This window comes from Aythya fuligula, chromosome 5 (assembly GCF_009819795.1).
Source record: "Aythya fuligula isolate bAytFul2 chromosome 5, bAytFul2.pri, whole genome shotgun sequence".
NCBI lineage: Eukaryota > Metazoa > Chordata > Aves > Anseriformes > Anatidae > Aythya > Aythya fuligula.
Window position 1 is genome coordinate 28,452,887 of NC_045563.1, and position 20,562 is coordinate 28,473,448.

General features: G+C 34.3%; 1 protein-coding gene across 1 annotated transcript in view; it reads right to left on the reverse strand.

Annotated features, from left to right (window-relative positions):
* The window catches only part of CEP128 (centrosomal protein 128), a 111,707-nt gene that overhangs the window by 14,801 nt on the left and 76,344 nt on the right, over nucleotides 1-20,562 (reverse strand). The window contains exons 19-20 of the mRNA XM_032189461.1: nucleotides 13,196-13,245; nucleotides 7,325-7,348 (exon numbers count right to left, since the gene is read on the reverse strand). Of these exons, the coding sequence (XP_032045352.1) occupies nucleotides 7,325-7,348; nucleotides 13,196-13,245 (74 nt within the window). The remainder of the gene's footprint in view (nucleotides 1-7,324; nucleotides 7,349-13,195; nucleotides 13,246-20,562) is intronic.

Sequence of the window (20,562 nt, forward strand, 5' to 3'; positions counted from 1 at the left end):
GAAAAAAACAAGCCAGAGAACACAACTACTCAGAAGTATGACTCCACAGCAAGTTTGCATCTTGCCTACTGAGTGCAGCAGTGGGAAGCTCATATGAAGAGGAACAGTTAGAATGGGGAAAGCTCAGAGAAGGGCTAGAAGATCAACCAAAGCCATGGAATGCTTCTTTCACATGAGGAATGACTAAATACAATCATTCAATGGAGCAGGACTCTTCAGAAAAGACAACAGATGCCTGAGGGGAGAAATGACCAATTTGCTTAAAATCACAAGTCACACAATTTAAGCAGAATTCGGGTCAGTGCATGAATGAGAAACCTCAGGAAAGGATTCCAAATGCATAGAAACTACATCTCTGTCCGGAAGTCTCTGAGCTTTGAATGGCTGGAATCTGACCAAATGAATGAATAGGAAACAAAACATTTGCCTATCCTGTAACATACACTCTTCCTTAAGCTTTATATTTGGGTCATTGTTGTAATTTGGTTGCTATTACATTCTAAAATTGTCTTAAGTTTTCTGAGCAGTTTGTGAAGTGATTTGAATAGGACAATATACACTAGTATATTCAGAGACAGAAATGTATTCTCTTTTCATAAAACTAACCAAGAAAATTGTGGTGATGTACAAATAAAAACAGAAAAAATAAAAAGCAAAAGTTCCCTAGGGAAACGTCAATAAAGAAGAAGGAAGGAAAATAGTATGTTGAAAAATGTGAGGGAAAGATGATGAAAAAGCTTTTAGCTGCCCCACAGAAATTGGTCTGGTAATTTAGTGAAATGCACAGCAACCTCTACAACATGGATCAAATGCCACGCTTGTATCATTAATGACTACACTCTATTCTATTAAGAGAGATGGATTTAGACACACAAGATAAAATGTGAAAAAGGATGTTGGAAGCACCTGACACAGAGGGCATTTAAGTACTGTTAACTTTTTTCCAAGAAACAGGAAAGCTATATGCCATAATGCATACAAATAATCCTAAAGAGAGCAATCGCATCTGTCTGCTCGTTATTTAACAGGGAACAGAAGGTACTGATGGAACTGATAAGAGGAAGAAACACCAATTGTACTGAGTAAAGCTGTATTCATAGTATTTTACTTAACAGCAGACTCCTCCATAGAGTGAGTGCTATTAATCTTCATGTTTTTAAAATAAAGACGATTTACTTTGAAAAGGGGTGTTCTATGTTTTCAGAAAATGATAAAACAAATTACTCATTTTCAACGACTTCATATGAACACTTTGATGTTCAGACTGCATCTGAACAGTTAATCCTCCTATATTGATGTATTCTTGTTGATAGACAGTTTCACACTATCTCAAGGGACAGATCTAAACTGAGATCACATACACATATTATTTTTAGTCTTGAAGCTTCAATACTAAATTCACAGAAATCAAAGCAGGTTTGTGTATAGTTCTCTTAAATTTTGTCTCTATATTAAATAGACTGAAAACACATAAAACAGAAACCAAACTTCACTGACTTTCACATATGGTGCTCTTTTCTGAGGTACGTAAAAACAAATGGCTATCTGTATAGCACAGATATTTTTGTAAATTAGAGCTGACTTAAGTAACCATTAGCTAATCTCCAAAGAATATCCATAAAAAGATTAAATGCAACTATAATTTTAACTGACTGCAATGCATTTCATCAGGGAGTTACACATAATTCAGATGAAGGATGTAATCTTAAAGGTGACCTATGATGACATTTTTAAATTGACTTAGCATGTTGAATACCTAAATAGCAAGAATAGGATGTATCCAGCATTTTTAAAGGTATCTTTGCTTTCCTTGTTAATCTCTGCAGAACTATGCATTGTCAGCTTCCATCTCCAGAACTAGATTGATGCATGATAAGCTCTTCTTTTAACAGTGTGTGGTTCTATTTAAGAGGCCTGAGTTTCTTTGTTGACCTTCATATACCAGGCAAATTCCACTCTCAATGGGACATTCTGTGACCTAGTACATCTTCCATGTGGAGGAAACTTTAAGAGAAAACAATATAAATATTGTATATCATTATATTCCGCTTATACCGCTTCTCAATTATAGCATTGTTTTGATGATTTCATCACATTAAGAAATCAATTTACATTTATGAAATAAACAATACATATAAACCTGAGTTATACAATATACAAGTTCAATTGACTTTTATTAAACAATATTGTTTCATTGACGTTCAAGCTAGTAAGATTTTTTTAAGCAACTATTGCACTTGTACTAATGAAAAACAGAAAACCTTTGTTAACAAAGCATTGCAAATGTCATAGTAACTGAACTTTTAATTCAGACTCTAGATGATTTTGTATAGGGTGGAGAACATTTTAATTAACAGAGTTTCATGGATGCTTAACATTCACAGTGACATGGACCGTCTCTTTTCGCACGTTATCACTTAGCATCCCATCCCTATGGTAACTACAGAATTGTTTATATGGAAAAATATTAGATAAGTATTTCACAATTTTTCAGTTGATGCACATATGCATCAAACAACTTTTTGTTGTTTGAGCTGGAAATGTGGAGGAGGTAGTAAAGTCTTCTGGCAAGCCAGCTCTCTGTAAATCATCAGCTAGAGCTCTTAGTACTACTGGGGTACACAGAACTAAATTTTAAGAATCTCTTCTTTATCGTTTACTAAGATTTTGATCAAAGATATCCAGAAATAATTACAGGATATCAAAAGAAATATAACGTATGAGGCAGAGCGCGTAATACAAAGTTAGCGGGCACAGATTTGTAAAAGGTATAAAGACTTCCTTGTCATTCATAATGCTAACATCAGATTTCTGAAGCTTTTCAGGCTAAAAATCTTTATATGTAATTTATATTAACTTTTTTTTGTACACTAATAATATTTCATTAAGCCTTTCAGAAAACATTACCAAAATTAATTCACAGTCTCCATGAACAAAAAATATTGTTCACATTTATAGCTGAAAAAAATTTGAATGCAAAGAGAAGTGATTTAACCAAGGTTTCAGAAGAAATTAGTGTCAGAGTAGGAAAAAAAATAGGAATTTAACTTATAGATTTCCCCACTATAATCAAAACCTGCATGACATTCAAAAAGTAAAAACCACTATAGTAGCATTAATAGTTCTAATTTCTGTGTTTCTAAGGTTATAATTTGACAGAATACAAAATTTAAATCTAAAATGAAGGACTTTGCAGCGCATTAGAAACATTCTAGTAAACAAGACAATTTGTTGTCAAACATCTTCAACTTTTGTGATAAATTAAGTGAGAAAATGCATGCTATAGCACATATATCTTTATCTTATCACACTATAAGCATCCTATATTCTGTGAAAGAATTCATAGATGCACCCTCCCTCGACGAAAGGTCAGCATTTTTAAGTGGAAGAAACAGGATTCCTCTTTAAAATTACACTTATATGCATATATATTCACACTACATTAAAAAAAATCTTTAGTGATGACCACTGTATATTAATATTCCTAGGTAAACTAAGAAATAATTTATGATATCTAAAAAAATCAGTCTCTTGTAATAAAGATTTATACTGAGATTTCAACTTTCTCTAACAGAAAACCAGGATTATTTTGGCTTATCAAAATCTGGCAAAAATGTTCAATATTTGCAACTTATTGAACATGTTATACTATCTTCACAATACCAAAAGAAGCTTTCTGCCTAGAGAATGTAAGGGCTGTGTTAGGAGGAGCATTGCCAGCAGGTCAAAGGACGAGATGGAATGGGAGTCATTTAGGTTGGAGAAGACCTTCAAAATCAGCAAGTTCAACCATCAGCTGACCTATTCAGTCCCATCACTAAACAATGTCCTTTACTGCCATGTTCACACACCTCTTAAATAAAGGAGTTGATCCTTCCCCTATACTGATGGCTGTTAAGACACATCTGCAGTGCTGGGTCTGGTTTTGGGCTTCCCAGAACAAAAGAGACATGGACATACTGAAGAGAGTCCAACGAAGAGCAACTAACCTTGTTTAAAGGACTGAGCTGAGAGAACTGGGATTGTTCAGCCTGGAGAAGAGAAGGCTCAGGAGGAATCTCATCAATGTGTATAAATACCTGATGGGAGTATGTAAAAAAGACAAAATCAGGCTCTCTTCAGTGGTGTTCAGTGATAGGACAAGAGGCAATGGGCATAAACTGAAACACTGGGGGTTTCATCTGGACATCAAGAAATGCTTTCTTACTGCAGACACTACACTGCTGCTGCAGACAGCAGCAAGGAAGAAGAGGAAGGTGAGTGCCAGGAGAAAAAAAAACAAAAAACAAAAAACAAAAAACACACCTGGCTATGAGTGCAATCAGGCAGCAAAAGTTACTTGGTGGAAGTGAGTAGAAGAAGGAATTGGGGAACTTTGGGAACATTCTCTACCCCCAGCAAAAGGAAGTGACACACTGGCTCACTGATGAAAGGAAAGGAAAGGGAGAGGCAGGCAGGATGGAGGATCTCAGAGTGCTGCTCCTCTCCCAGGCGTTTGTATAAGATCAAAGTGCTGCTGTGTTCTGGGAGGACCAGAAGGCCTTTGATGTAATGGTAGTCTTGGCAAGACACAACAGAAGCAAACCGAGAACAGAAGAAAGTATTAACTCTTAGATTTAAAATGTCTTAAACATCCATGCATGCAAAGTGTGACAACCATGAAATAGTTCCAAGAGCAAATTGTACAGTGTGCTTATTGATGGAAGGCACATTGAGAGAGAGAGAGAAAAGAAAAAATAAAGAGCCCTAATGTGAAGAGCATCAGGCAGTCCATAATCTCCTTGGAAATGCACTGGGGACAGCCAGCCTTCCTGTTCTTCTTTTAAAATGGGTGATAAATCAGAAAACTGATGCAACGTTGAGCCTGCTACTACAGTAGAAGAATCTGGTAGCTTTCACATTGCTGAGTGTGTCCAAACAAATTTGCTTTACTGGTATTCAAAACCTTATTTTCATGAATATAAAACACAAGGTAAACCAAAACACACAACTGTTCATACTGGAAAGGAAATTTATATTAAAAAAACAATACTGAAGAATACTTAGAACATTACTGGAGTTATCCTAAATTTATGACTTTGTAATAAAAAGCTGAATAATGTCCATAAAAGTCTGATCCAAATAGTTTATGCAAGTGATATCCTCAGTTTTGGGTTCTCTACCAAAAATGCAAGCTGTCTTACTGATCAAAGAATACATAATACATATGTTCACTGGAATAACTGGTTGATTTCAAATTCAATTTCCCAGTATTTTTAGTACTACTAAGGCAGAAGAATCTGACTTGCAGTTTATTCTCACATATTCCCACAAGATTCTGATGTAGAAACCCACTGAAGTCAAAAGCACCACACGGTAGCAGTGTGTTAATTATGAGGAGTAGATACATTTCCCATTGTAAAAACACCTGAGAACACAATATAGACCTTTTTTCCAGTAAAATCATACAGCTTTATATGTAAATAAAATAGGACTAAATTCTATATGCAAGAATGAAGCTACACCCAAAAAGATACACTTTACTAAATTACACTTTACCTGTAGAGAAATCATACTGATTCTTGCAAAATATCAGACTACATAACTGATTACTACAGTAATCAGGAAAATTACTCATTAATAGCTATGTAACATTTAAATGCAATTAATTGAACAGTACTTTAAAAATCTGAACAAGTGAATTGTTCAGATTTTTAAATCACAAGTGATTTGCCTGGCATAATAAAGGAACTTTACAGCAAAAGTAAAATCAGTGCCTTGGGAGTATTCAACAGCCTTAGGGACAACCATACCTTTCTTGCCTGAAGTCTAAGTGTTTAACATTACACATCGTCCTATGTCAGCAATAATGAAAGAATTGATTGACTTCAAGTTCTAGGATCTAGTATTAAAAACCTGCTCTCAGATGTTACCTCTCAGTTTGCAATATGAAAATGATATTTTACTGATAATAATCCTCTACCTCTTCTATCTGAACAGTAACTTGAAACAAACAAACAAAAATATCAGGAAGATTTAGTACTAAATAGAGGAGATTAAAAGTATAAAAAAAGAAGAAAGACTTCAGAAAAAATAGAAATAAACATCATCACTGAACACACATTGGATTTGCATGAAATTTTGCTATTTGCAAGCAATTACCCTCTGCCTGTGCCAAAACTGGGCTTTAGGAGCAGAAAGCGCATGGCATTTGCAGGCAGCTTGACTCATGGTTCGTGAGAAATGGATGGCAGTGGATACATGCCTGACTAGTTGTCATGTAAGCAAACCATGATTAAGAGATGCTTCTGAACAGAACTAATGTCCTGGCAACAATTTACAGTCACACAGCACTATGCAAAGTGCCAGGCCTCTGACTTTGAGCATTAATTCCCTATTCCAACAAGGCAGGAGTTCCAACACTGCACTCTGATTTACAAAGGGCCTTTTATGTGTGAATGCAAGTTGTTTGTTTGTTGTTGTTTGTTTGTTTGTTTGTTTTTACCATATTCAATACATTTCAAATACATTTTTGAGATCCGAAGCAGTTTTCAAAGACAACAGTTATCAGGGAGGATGAAATAATTAGCACAAGCAAATTTTAGAAGTCTATATTTGCAGACTTACATTGTCTCAGTACTGGTATCTTTACGTAAAATTTTCTGAGTTTCCAATAAAAAGAAACTATAGTTCTTACATATACTATCATATGATGTCTTATTGGAGTTGTCTACAAAAGAAAAAAAAAAAAGCAGACCCATCCTATCTAGTCCACCTGGTAGACTTCCTAGCTTGAGTCATGTGGATAATCGATCCAGCTGCATTCATGGCACGTACATACATTAAGGCTTTTGTCCTTCAAATTTATTATCTTAAAATGATATTCCTCCATGCTTTTGGTTCCAGTGGTAATGTGGGCACTGACTCTGTCTGCACGTCCAGTGAAATGTACACACAAGTCACTGGAGTGATTATATCTATCACATATACCTCAACTATTTGGCAAATAGTTTAATTTCTCAACTATGTTGAAGAAAAACATCCTCAGTATGGCTCAAATGTACCACATTTCTCTTCCTAGGGATGCGGACTGAACTATACAGAAAAATACAACCTTACATTTTATTTGATATAGCTATTGCTCATAAAGCAGTGAAAACACTGTAGCGAAGCCTCCACTGGAAGGTACAATATAAAACTACCATGCGTCTTCATTTTCTTAAAATTATAGTTAAAAACCCAGATGGCACCTTTTTTTAAAAAAAATAAAAGTACATAAAAACCACATTTTTGATCATCAGTAATCTCATTGTGATTGGTTTGAAAAAGAATTTAAGAAACTTACCATTTCTAAGGACGTAATTCGCTCCTACAAATAAAATACAAGTTGTGGTTAGAAAGTAAAGAACATAAATGCAATATATGGTAAAAAAGCATGATTTATTTTTATATTTTTTTTTGCAGTTTGTATGATGTGCAATGATTTTGTTAAAATGTCACTTAAAATGCCACTAAAAAGTGGACCTCTGGACCCACTTATCAAACTAACTCACTTTGAAATTTATTCTGAAGAAAAGTAATAGAAACATCCTAAAAACTAAGAAAGAAAGAATTAAAAAAAAAATACTTACTCCAATGTTTTTTTAAATAGTACTGTTAGACCTTCAATATTGTTGATTTTACTCATGTATCCCAAAGTCTGCCTTCCCTTTTTGATGATCTGTGTCTCTAAATCTAGCATACTTTGGAGTTTATGTCATGTTAGCAACTGTTTTAGTTATCTTTTAGGCATTTATTTAGAAAACTAAAATATAAATTCCATAGCATTATTCTGCTATCCAGAAATAGCTCTGAAGAACAACTAACGTCATCTCGTTATTAATAAAACAATGGCTAACGTCAGACAGAAATAAAATGCAAGTAAAATAAACTCGTGTCAGTTTTAATTCAGCACAAAATACAGGAAACATAGAACTTGTATATATTTTAACATTCAGTTTTCCGCTTTAAAGTATCTTTAAGAAAAATATTGAGCTAGTAAAATCAAGATAATGTACTCTGGCACTATGTCCTGACTGGACATAGTATTTTAAGGAATTTGAGAAAACGTACATTTAAGTGTTTAGCTGAGCCCACCTGACCATTCAGACAAGAATTTTTACTTTGCTCACATATTATCTTTTTGAATGTGTGGGTTTGTTTGTTTGTTTTCTTCTCATTTCTGGTTAGATTAAGCTAAGAATCCTTACACTTTTTCCCGTTCTCTTCCTTCCTAACAGGTAAAAATGACTGTAATAATCTGGATTTATTCTAGCAACATCCAAAGACAAAATCCTGAACTGGCTTCACTAATTTGGAAACATTTTCTTAGACCAATGGAAGAAATTGAGAGCCAGAAGCAGCTCCTGTTTGCAAGAATGTGAAAGTAATTTTCTTTTTTTAAGGCTAGCTGAAAATGAGCTACAAAGACTCTTCAAGAGTTATTACTGTCTCAGAAGACTAAAAGAATGGTTATGTTCACTAAATGAACGAGCATGTAAAACCAACATTTACATATTGTGTATTTACTTATTTGTATAAAACCAGTATCACTCGGAGTACTGAAAAGCTAACTTTTATTCATGTAATCTTTTGAAGAAAACACACAGTTCACCCTAGTGAAATGTTTAAAGTTCATTCATTGAATGATGTCTGGGGTACAAATGATTTTCATTTTCAGCATCATACAGAAGTCTTGCCTTTGATTACAACAATAAACCATGGGCAGAAAGAGTAACAAAACATACTGTAGGAAAAACAACTGTAGTATATGAGGATGAAAAATATAAAGTAGTGTCTGGAAAAGACTGATTAGTTTTGAAAATGTGCTAAAAATAACGAGCAAGACTGTTCAGGAAAATATGTATGAGGAAATATATAAAGGGAAAACAGCAATGCACACACAAACAAGTTTAATGGAAATCTACTACACTATTGAAATACAACTGTTTAAAAAAAATGCTGACATTTTGCCAGTAAAATGTGGATGACTTATAGTGAATCACTATACTGGCTGGTACTGGAACTACATGGACACTGACATTAGTGTGTCACTAATTCCCAAGTAGATGAAAATGGTTTGCAGTTGTTTTCACAGAGAACATACATGCAGTTGAATATTCCTATTATCATGCACAGTATGCTATTTTCATTAAAGCCATCTTTTGTACCATGGAACAGTTTTCACAAAAAGGCAGGTGAAAACATTCAGAGGCTTTACCTTCCAATGAGGTAAGAAAAGAAGCGAGGTTATATTCTTGGAGTGGGCATGGAAAAGTACATAGAAAATGTTCCAGACTCCTCACAAGCTAAATATTATAAGATTATTCATGAGTGCACATATAACAACAGAGTAAACATATGTGTAATGAGAACATAGATACTGTCTAGAATATATCTAAGAGTTTGTGTTACAACTATACAAACTCTCATAAATTTGTGTATAACAGAAATTCTAGGAAAAAAAAAAAAAAAGAAAGAAATTGAAGATGCAAAACCAAGAGTACAGTGATGTCACCCAAAGCATCAGCCTCCTAGCTCCTAAAAAGCCCTGTATCAAAGACCAGCACATATTACATATAGGTTCCATCTCCACCACATAGTGTAAGATAACAGTCAGGTCATACAGTCCAACATATTACCTAAGCAGAGGAAGACATGAAAACTATATGCCCAATATTTCCCTGAAAAATCTTCATAAAATTGCTCTTTTCTCACTGTTAACTGTTGGCATTGCAGAAGCAATGATTTTACTCATCTATATCTGAATGAGGAATACCAGTTATTTGCTGAATCTTTGTTTGGGTAACTGTAAGCACATCACATCCAAAAAGGGAAATTTCCATTGAGGGCAAAATAAAATCTATTTAGTTAGAACCTATTAAGCCTCATTTGAATTATTTTAACAAAAGATAATGTTTGCCTCCCGTCAAAAAATGAGCAAATGAAAACTACATTAAAACACACATCCCTAGCTCTGGGGAATGCTCTTGCTACTTGATGAGAAAGAACCTCAAAGTATCTCCACAGTCACCATTTCTCCACAGCAAAACATGGATTTCTGATAGATTTCCTTTCTTGTCTGGCTTTTCTAAAACTATAGTTGGCATTTGTCCTGGTTTCAGTTAGAACAGAATTAATTTTCTTCCTAGTAGCTGGTGGAATGCTGTGTTTTGGCTTAGGATGAGAAGAGTCCTGATAACACCCCGATGTTTTAATTGTTGCAGAGCAGTGCTTATACCAAGCCAAGGACACCTCAGACTTTTGCTCTGTCCTGCCAACAGGCAGGCTGGGGGTGCAGTAAGAGCTGGGAGGGGACAGACCCAGGACAGGTGACCCAAACTAGCCAAAGGGGCATTCCATACCATCTGACGTCATGCTAAACAATATATAGGGGTGGCTGGCTGGGGGGAGGGGGCCGGACTGCTCAGGGTTAAGCTGGGCATCGGTCAGCGGGTGGTGAGCAATTGCATTGTGCATCACTTGTTTGTACATATTATTATTAGTAGTACTATTATCATCATTGTATTATTATTATTATTATTATTATTATTATTATTATTATTATTATTATTATTATTATTATTATTATTATTATTATTTTCCTGTCTTATTAAACTGTCCTTATCTCAACTCACGGGCTTCACTTTCCATTTCTCTCCCCCGTCCCAGAGAGGGAGGGGGGAGGGTGAGCGAACGGCTGCGTGGTGTTTAGCAGCCAGCTGGGTTAAACCACGACAGCATTCATGGCTCAAGTGTCAAGAAATAACTCCCTCAACTATGATAACCTGGCTGCTTTCAATCATCTGCCCACAGTCTAAAACACAGGCTTTCTGCCCACCTGTTTCCTGAATGTGCTTTATACATACATTCTATTTAGATGCAAAGAAAATGCATTAAAGATTGACTTAATACACACAATTCTCTGTACATATACGATGCTTATTAAAACAGGACCCCGGGAACTGTAGACAAAAAGTTTACAACAATTAACATCACCTGTTGTCTATTGAACCAAGGACTTACTGAGCAGGCCCTAACACCCAAGAAATCATATTCAAGGCCTTAGGGACAAAGAGTACTATTTTATATGCTAGTGGTCATTAATGAGAAATAATTAAGTTATAGCAATCTACTTCAATGAAAGCATTCATACATCAGCCAGCCATATATATACTTTGTTGAACTGGGGGTCAGAAGAAACAAATGCTCCATGTCACCTGGTTAAAAAGGGTGCGAGTTTTGGCTCTATGAAATGTCACAGTTAAAGAAACTCTCACCTTCCTCTTACTTCCTATGCTTTATATATTGAGATGCAACAGCATGGGGATGTTCAGTTGCAAGTACATGAGCTGTTTTTAACACCTATTTTCTAGCAAAGTTTTATATATTCAGCCACTGAAAGATTAGAATAAAACATTACAATAACAGAGCAAGAACACAGCATCCCAAACTGGGACCATTTTGAAACATACGGACCATAGTGGACAAGTATTATCTAGAAAAGTAATTGATGTTCTTGCTGAGTACTTCAACTGTGAAAGTACATGCATTTGAAGACGTAAAAAAAAAAAAAAAAAAAAAAAAAAAACAGCTATCAAGCACTTGAATACAAATACAGCAGTCAGAGCTGTACAAGTCACACTCTTACACAGAACGGTCAGTTAGGGAACGGCATAGAGCAATCCAATCAGGAACTGGACAAACCTTCAGAAATACGCACCAGTACATACACACACACATATATATATGTGCACACAAAACACTAATTTGACACAACTTTTCTCCTGCATAATATTATTCCTCATTCAGTCACAAGGAACATCATTAGAACAATTTGTCAACTATAGTGCTTCACAGGAAAGCAGATACTGAATTTCTTCACATGAAAGGAGATCTTTTTACATTGATGTAACTAGATATGCACCTGTGTAAACTGCTTGCGCAGACAAGCTCTCAGCCTTGTTGAACTTGAGCTGCCAGAAAGCTAGGCCAAGATTTTTGTTTGAACAGGAAACAGCTGGATCGGTGTGTTGTGTAATTTTTGGGTCTTGCAACTTGTCTCTTCTTACTGGATCAAACTGTTTCTACACTAACTGTTTGATACTTCTAGCCCTCAAAATGCATTATATTTACTATATGAGCAGAGTCAACATACCTTCAAACAAACTTCTTACGGTCAAAAATCAAGGTAAACAAAATTACTTTTTGACCTAACAGCTTTAGTGTCATCAATTGCCTCATAAATGTTCTGCTTCCACTACAGTTACAGAATCCTATTCCACTGATATATTATTCTTGCTGTATCTATGCTTTTTTATATGCATGTTGGGCATTACTTGCTGTGATTTTTTGTTTAAAATTTCTTTTTTTCACTCTGTATTCTAAAGAATACAGGCACTACCATCATAACTTCCCAAACTTCACTGTTTAGACATTCCAGCTTGGTTTTGTGTTCCTAGCCATTTTCATTTCAAAGGAGCACATGTTTTCTTTGACTGTAATGCTTAAATAATATTCCAGAGCTGAGTCTAAGGTAACTCTCACATTCTAAGCACAACTGTAAAGGGCTTAACACAAGCAGATTTACTGCTAGATACCATACAATGAGGATTTACTTACATCGTATCAAGTCCTAGCATATATCAGCTGGTCCTTTCTTCCTCAGGATGGTGATGATGGTGATGACATTTAACATTTCAGAAATTTGAAGCACTTACTTCAAATCTTTTTCATTTTTTCCCCAAGATACAGAAGAACGCAACATACTCCAGAAAATCTATCACAACCAATGAAGTAGAATTTAAAGCATCTCTGCAGTTCTGAACGCAGATTTACACTGCCTCTATTCTCATACAGTGAAGCCAGCAGTAAGACATAAGACAACAACTTCAGTATATACTGTGACTTGAAAGAAGCATTCTTTTCACTAAAGGGCTAGATTTATTGACTCATTGGAGAATGCTAACTACTTTAATCTTCTCTAATGTGTAACTTAATCAATGGGCAGAAACTCAACATTGAGTCTTATTAGCTATCAAGTCTGTATTTGGCTGCACATATTTCCAAAGCTGAATTCAAGACACAAGTGAGTTCAGAAATTTGTAATGCTGTAATACAATTTAATAATTTCAGGGGTAACAAAAAGTGTAGCTAGTTAATAATACAGAAAGTATACCTGGAGAGCTCCCATTTCTTCCTCTCTTCTGAGTGTCTTCTCTAATAGCTCTGTAAAATGAAAAATGGAACAAGTAAATTCACCTTCTTGCCTTGTAGCCTTACAGGAAAAATACTGTGTCAAATAGTCTGAGTTTTTTTTTTTTTATTTTACAGCTTGCACAGCTTTCTTTTTGACATAATTAAATTAATTGATTAAATGTGTAAGTGATACAATTGTTTCCAAGCATAGACTCTTGAGGACATTAAGTCAAAAGACAACAGATTTGATTCAGTTATTATAGGACAAACTTCCTTATGCTTAAATCAATATTTAAGTGTGGTTTTAGATTTGAATGAAAGAAAGAAGCAAAGAGATTCACTCTGAAAATCGACTAAAACAGCAATACATCCTAAAAGCAATGCAATTATTTATCAACATTTACTCTAGACTGCTTAAAGTTAAAACCCAACGGAGAGCAGAAAAAAAAACATCAACCTGCTGCAGGCTTATTACTACTTTAACTATCAGAAAGTTTCTTAAGATCTTTGCATGAAACAAGCACTGCTGTAAACTAAGCCAGTGACTGAATCAAGATGTGCTGCAGTTTCCCAGCAATTAGGACAGTTATGAGATTACAAAATTGCCTGAACAAGCCTCAGAGGACTGAATTCTGACTGTTAATTCCTTCAGCACAATACAGCTAACTGAAAGTACTTGTGTACACCTAAGAAATAATGACTGAAAATTAATACACATACTTATCAATGATAAACTCAAATGATGTACAATAAATGCTGCTTTGAATATTCTACCAACAAGAATTTGCCTTCTTCAAATTTTCTCCTTTTTATCCCTTCTTCTGTTTTACTTAGCTTATCTTTACTTTTCATTCTCCTTTCTCATTATGACGTCTCCTCTTGAGCTCCCCTAACCTGTTACTTTTATTCCCATACCTCATTCTCCATTTTTGACTACACACAGGTTACCTGAGACTTGGTTTTGGACATTAGTCCTTTAAAAGGAATAAAGATAACATACACAAATTTTTAATTATTTCATTCACAAGCAGAGATATTGACTTGCTGTTCTTCCTTCCTAGTTTCTATGCATTTTTTTTCAATTCCTTTCTTTAATAAAATAACTGTTTCTTCACTTTCTTTTGGCATGTTCATATGTTTCTGTATTATCCTTTTGTATGCTTTTCAGTACAATGATTCAACTGCCATGTAAATTACTGTAGCCAAATGTGCTGCCATCACCATTAGTTACTAAGAGATTTGGGTTTGGAAAGTGGCCTCCTTGAATGTTTTCCTTGGGTATACTCCAGTATTATAATTGACTTGGTACAAATTAGTATTGTAGTACTAACTTTAATAAAAAAAAAAGTGAGGAGGGAGGACTAAATCTATGAGAAAGGGATAGGAAATGGAAGATTCTTCCCTGCATTCCATATGACCAAAAAAAAAAAGAGATTTCTATACTCAACATTGGCTTATTTTAATTATAGTGCAACACTTGACATTCCATTGTACTAACATTACTGTTCTAAGTGAAAAGGATGTTATTACAAGGTTCTTTTCAAAGAAGTTTTATAAATGTAATGCAAACTGAACTAATTTCTACTCTAAATTTGAAAGTTCTGTATCTGAAAGTAGCAATCTCCAGAATTAATTTTCTTTACCACTGCCTAAATTGGCTGCCCTGCAGGAGGCTTCACAAAACTTTACCCCAGAAGAGTATGTAATTATTGAAGTGATGTTATTTAAATGGTAACATATTCATACTATACGGACTTGCCCTCTATGACCACGTATTTAAGAACCAAGTTCTGTACCAAAACTGATGATTCTGCTTAACATTTCATCTAAGAAAGCAAAGCTGAAGCAAAAGAAAAAGAAAAAAGGAGCAATACATATTATACAGCTTTACAAAAAAGTCCACTAAAAATGCAGCACATTGAATCATTCTTTTAAATATGGCTATTCATCATGACAGAATATATTTGCCTACTTGATCTAAAAAGCTCTGTTTGATAAAACATTATCAAATAATGTTTTGATATGTTTTGATAATGTTTTTTATCTGCTGTATTTAAATGTGCAAACATATTTAAAATACTCATTGCCAAAAAAATAACATTACAATGACATATAGAGAATGCATCATGTCTATAATATAACAAAGATGGTCACTGGCTCTAGTGAAGGCTCCTTCCATTCATCCAGCGAACAGTCTCTTGAGTTCCTCTAACTATACCTTTCTTCTTAAAGGAAGTTGCACTGTGCCATGAGTTTCTACATCTATCAACAATCCCACTATGACCATCTTTTAAGGTCTAACGTAACCACAGGGTTCTTGTTTTTTTTTGTAAGCAAAATATCTTCATTTTCATGGAGCACAGAACACATCAATTTATAGACTGTCTAGAAGAATCAGCAATAATGAAAAAGCATTACAAAGGCAGCATCAGGCACCAATGGTTCTTTTCAAAATATGACTCATATACATGGAAAAAGAGAAATTACTTTTACAAATAAAGGTATTAATCAACATATTTCCCTTTTTTATTTTTAGCTCACTAAGAAGCACATAATCCTATAATGAGCAATAAGCTAAAACCAGTCAAAAATCAAATATGTTTCAGTTGTTTTAGTAACACTTAAAATCAAGAGCTAATTCAGAATATTGTGTGAAAAATTAGGGATCATACTTCTGTGCAGTTTTACAAAAAGTATTAAAAATGGTTAAAAAACAAACCATCTAAGGTTTATATCACATTTAGCTTATGAACACCAGTAAGCACAGCTGAATTCCTTGATGTTATACCATGGCATTTAAGATTTATCTGATCAAAATTCCAGGAAATACACAGGTTACAATTTAAAACATTTCATCATAATTTTAAATACATGATGAAAAAAAGATATGCAGAACTAATTGTAAAATGTTAAAAAGTAGCTCAGCTCCTTTACCTCTATGCTGAGAGCAAGAAGCTGGGAAACAAGACATTGACTCTGTACAACCTGGAGCAACTTCCTAAAAATCTGAATCAAAAATCAGGGATTTATTTCAGAAAGGAGACTGAACTGCCTTCATTCATTATTAAGTAGTAGGAACTGGTTTTAAACACTGCATAACCTCACATTTTAAGAAACCAAAGACAGTGATTAACTACATTCTACTTCATATTCTCTGTGAAGACTAAAGTTTCAGAGAAAAGTTAAAAAACAGATAAACACCACAACAGATTATAATTTGGTATCCGTAAATTCCTAACTTGTCCTAGCAAAGGCGAATGCCCAAATACAGATGTGTACACAGAATTAGTTCTTACAGTCACAGGTATCTAGTTGTAGAGTCCAAGAACTCTAAAACATATAAAACATATACAAAAAAAAAAAAAAAAGCAGAAAACAAAAAAACACTAAAGTTGACATTTGCACTTCAATTCAGTACCCCATACATAGTTAAGATACCGTAAACTATGCAAGTTTGCAAGTTATCTGCATGCTGAAAGCACATTAGACACAGGACTCTCACCCCTCTTAAATAGCTACAGATTACATAGGAAACTGTACGTCAAATCATACAATACTAAATATCTGTCTGTGGGCCACTGGGGTTGGCAGAATAGCTGCCTAAGCTCTGCTGACTATGACTAGATCTCGACTGACTGTAACAGGAATTCAGCCAACTAGTTTAACGTAGCCACCAACATATAGATGCCAATTTCAAAATGAGTCCCACCACTAACTTCCCTTAGTCAAATTTATCTCTAATTCAATACCAATAGGAATTATTATATTGGGAATATACTAATACTCTTGTTTGGTTTTCTGTTCTTCCACCTGTAAAATGGAAAGAATGTAGTTAGCTACCTTACACCTAGTAACGAAACTACGATTATATTTGCAAGTTATTTATTTTTCAAAGAAAACATTAAGTATTATTAGCTAACTGCAGATTTAAAAGAACATAACTGCATATTTAAATTGGGGTCAGTCAATGAGGAAGGCTGCTATGCAGGCGCTGCATAACCATGGCACTCAAAGGAAGTGCAATCTCAATACTTCTACTATGTGGTGTTAAAACAAGAAATCCAGGCTATTACCAGAGAATAACAGCAGTTTGGAGAAAAGCATCAACATATTTATCTCACCATGCTAACACCCATTCTTTTCCAAGACACAAGTCAGGAATTTCAGTTATATATTAGTAAAATTATTTTTGATTTCCCCAGGTTTGCAGTCTTGGAAATTTGTTTTTTTTTTATGTTGTATGCTGATGATTTTATCCTTAAATTTACTTTGATCGAAAATTGTTGTAGATTTATTTCAAGTCTTCCATATCATTCTGACTTCAAATATACATGCTATGGCCTTCAATCATCATATGGATATATTGCCCAGAAAGCCGCTGAACAGATACTGCAGCATTTTTGTAGATACACAAGACAGCCAAGCAGGTTTCCATAAAGTGTGAGGGAATTTTCAAGCAGCTGAACAAACCAGTTTCTCCCAGCTATAAATTACTTATCTCGCATATGCCTGCAGAGCAAAGTTGAATCATATATTATGCTACTAACGAGTTAAGGCCCTATTTTGGGGGGATGAATTAAGCTGTTTCTAAATGAATCATTTTAAGCTAAACGTTTCACAATGCATATGCTCATGGTTATCCCAACCAGAAGAACTGCTGTTTTGCACTGTACCTATGTTGGTATGGTTTTGGTGAATGGCTTCACAGTATCCTGACACAGGTCCAGAAACACTGGATACTAGAAGATGATTCAGTGAGTCTGGACCTTTGTACAGTTATGCTGGACACTACAAATAACCCAAGCATTATATACAACTGAGACAAAAAACAGTATTGGGACGTGCTTTGAACACCTAATTGAAATTGTGCTTGCCATGCATTCAAATCATTAAGAGAATTTCTATATATTTTATCTTAGAAGAGCTCTAGAGAAATAGGTATTTCTTAGAAACTTAATTTCTTAATTTTTACTAGTGTAGAAAAAGACTGATAAATTATGAATAGAAGCACATTTATAATAACCCCAATCAAGATATTTTTCAAAATGTGAAATTATAATTTGGACATAAAATACTGAATATTTCTATCCTGCTACTTTCATCCTTACCATATGCATAGGTTTAGAACACAATATGCAGAAAAGTAAATATGAACTTAAAAGGAAAACTGAATGAAAATCACTTAAACTCTTACTAGATTGTCTGTATCCCCTGACTACAGGCTGTGCAGTCTTCAGATCATAAATTACTTTAGCATGCCTGCAGCACATATTAAAGTAATAATAAATTTTAAAATATATTCCTGACACTGTAAATGAATTTACAACAACTTTTCCAACCGCACGCTGTTCATGAACATAAAGATTTTTTGCTATACTAATCCCCTTTTATTAATGCACGTTCTTTTAAGCATTAAAATTTATAAAAACATTGAAGTGATGAACAAAAAACAGTGAAATATTTTTCAACTCGTGAAAGAAAATAAAGCAGGGAGAAACCTCAAAAAAGTATTTTCAAGTTATTTCCTCTGGAATTACATTCAGTTGGTTAATGTTTGTCATGGCCAAACTCAATGGTCACTGTGGTTTTTTTTGTTTGTTTTTTATTTGTAGCTCTGCTAAACTTAAAAATTCTCAAACGATTTTTAATACTCATTACAGCTTACTTGTTTATTAGCAATTTTTTATATTAGTATTGAGCACCTTACACAATCTTTAAAGATTGTAATTTGGTTACTACCACTGCAATCACTGCAGTGCTCATCACCAACAAGAGTAAATCAGCTGTTTATCTGAATCTAAATCAATAGCTTCCTTACCTCCAACCTCAAAAGAGTACCATTTTTAAAAAAGTGATTTGTTTTTGCTGAATTCTTTGCCTCAACAAGCTCTTAAACTCTAGCAATATATTAGCTGCTGTAGTCTTTAGTAAGTAACATAGTATCTGGAAAGGTATTTAGTTTACACAATCTTTTTTGTTGTTGTTTTAAACAAATTCAGTTTTGTGAAACCTTTTTGGTATACACTATTATTTTCACTATGAAATGTGAAAACAGGTTCTTAAATCTACAGTGGTGTGTTTGTTCACATGAACTCATGATCATAACACAGAAAAGAAAAAAAAGGCATCTGAAGCTGAGACAGAAGTTTAGTGTTCAGATTCCCCACAAAAGAGACTTATTGCTATGCAGAAAATTGTATGCGCTGTGCTTTCTTTCCACTCCCTGAGGCTTAGAAAAATATTTCCCTATCTTCACAGAGCTGATGTAAGATTTTCAATACACTGAAATCCATGCAAAAGATATCATTATCACTGTAAAAGGTGATAACAGAGCAATCATTTTGTCTTAGCAATTGCCTAACTTATCAGCTGAGGAAGATGTTAAACTACGTTGACTGCAGTTATTTTGGACCATGTTCATTCTAAAATGAGAGCTAGTGCAGAAGGCGCAAGAGGAAGGATTGTGAACAGGAATACACATATATATGTATATGTGTTCATCTTAAAGAACAGCTATAGGTAAGCAAATTTTGCATGACTTTTCTGTAGCAACAGACAAGCTGCAGAGGATTCCAAGCAGCCCCTGAGGGACCTTAGTATCTTAGTTAAATAATGACTGAAGAAAAACTTAAAGAAAGCATCACTTCCTAGATACTTCACTATGCTTTAGTAAGAAACTCTTGAAATGTGTTGACATTTTTCCACTGATGTGGTAAAATCAGAGGGCTAACCCAGAAGTGAAAAATAAAAAGGTTGCCTTATTCTCAAAGACCATTATGAAACTGTGATCAAAGCTTAGAATAATAGCGGTCTCCATGCATCAGTGGTCTCCAAAGTGGGGTACACACACGTCAGCTGGGTGTACCATTGACAAATACAAAATATTTTAAGTGTTTACTTTAACTTTATCTCATCTCTTTTTAATTTTTGTTTTGTGTATGTTTTATAACATATTTATTAGTACAGCAATACCTATATATAATGAGATACATGAGAGTGCATTACAGACTTTCCTGTTTCATCTGCTGTAGAATGATACCACCAGAGCTTTTTCTTATCTGAAGCCTTCATAAAATCATAGGCCTACTGACACAGAAAACAACAATGGGCTAATATTATCTTTAGACATCTATTTAATGACTTACGGCATTTTAGTCATATATATATATATATATATATATATATATTTCCCAATAAAATGTTTTTTTAGCAGAAAAAATAAATTGTCTAAAAAAAATAATTAGAGATGTTAAGGACAGCAGAATGAAACAAAACCTGAAGAAATACACAAAAAAAATGATTCAGTAAAGCAAAAGTTTATCACAAATGCATCACTTCTGCCATGAT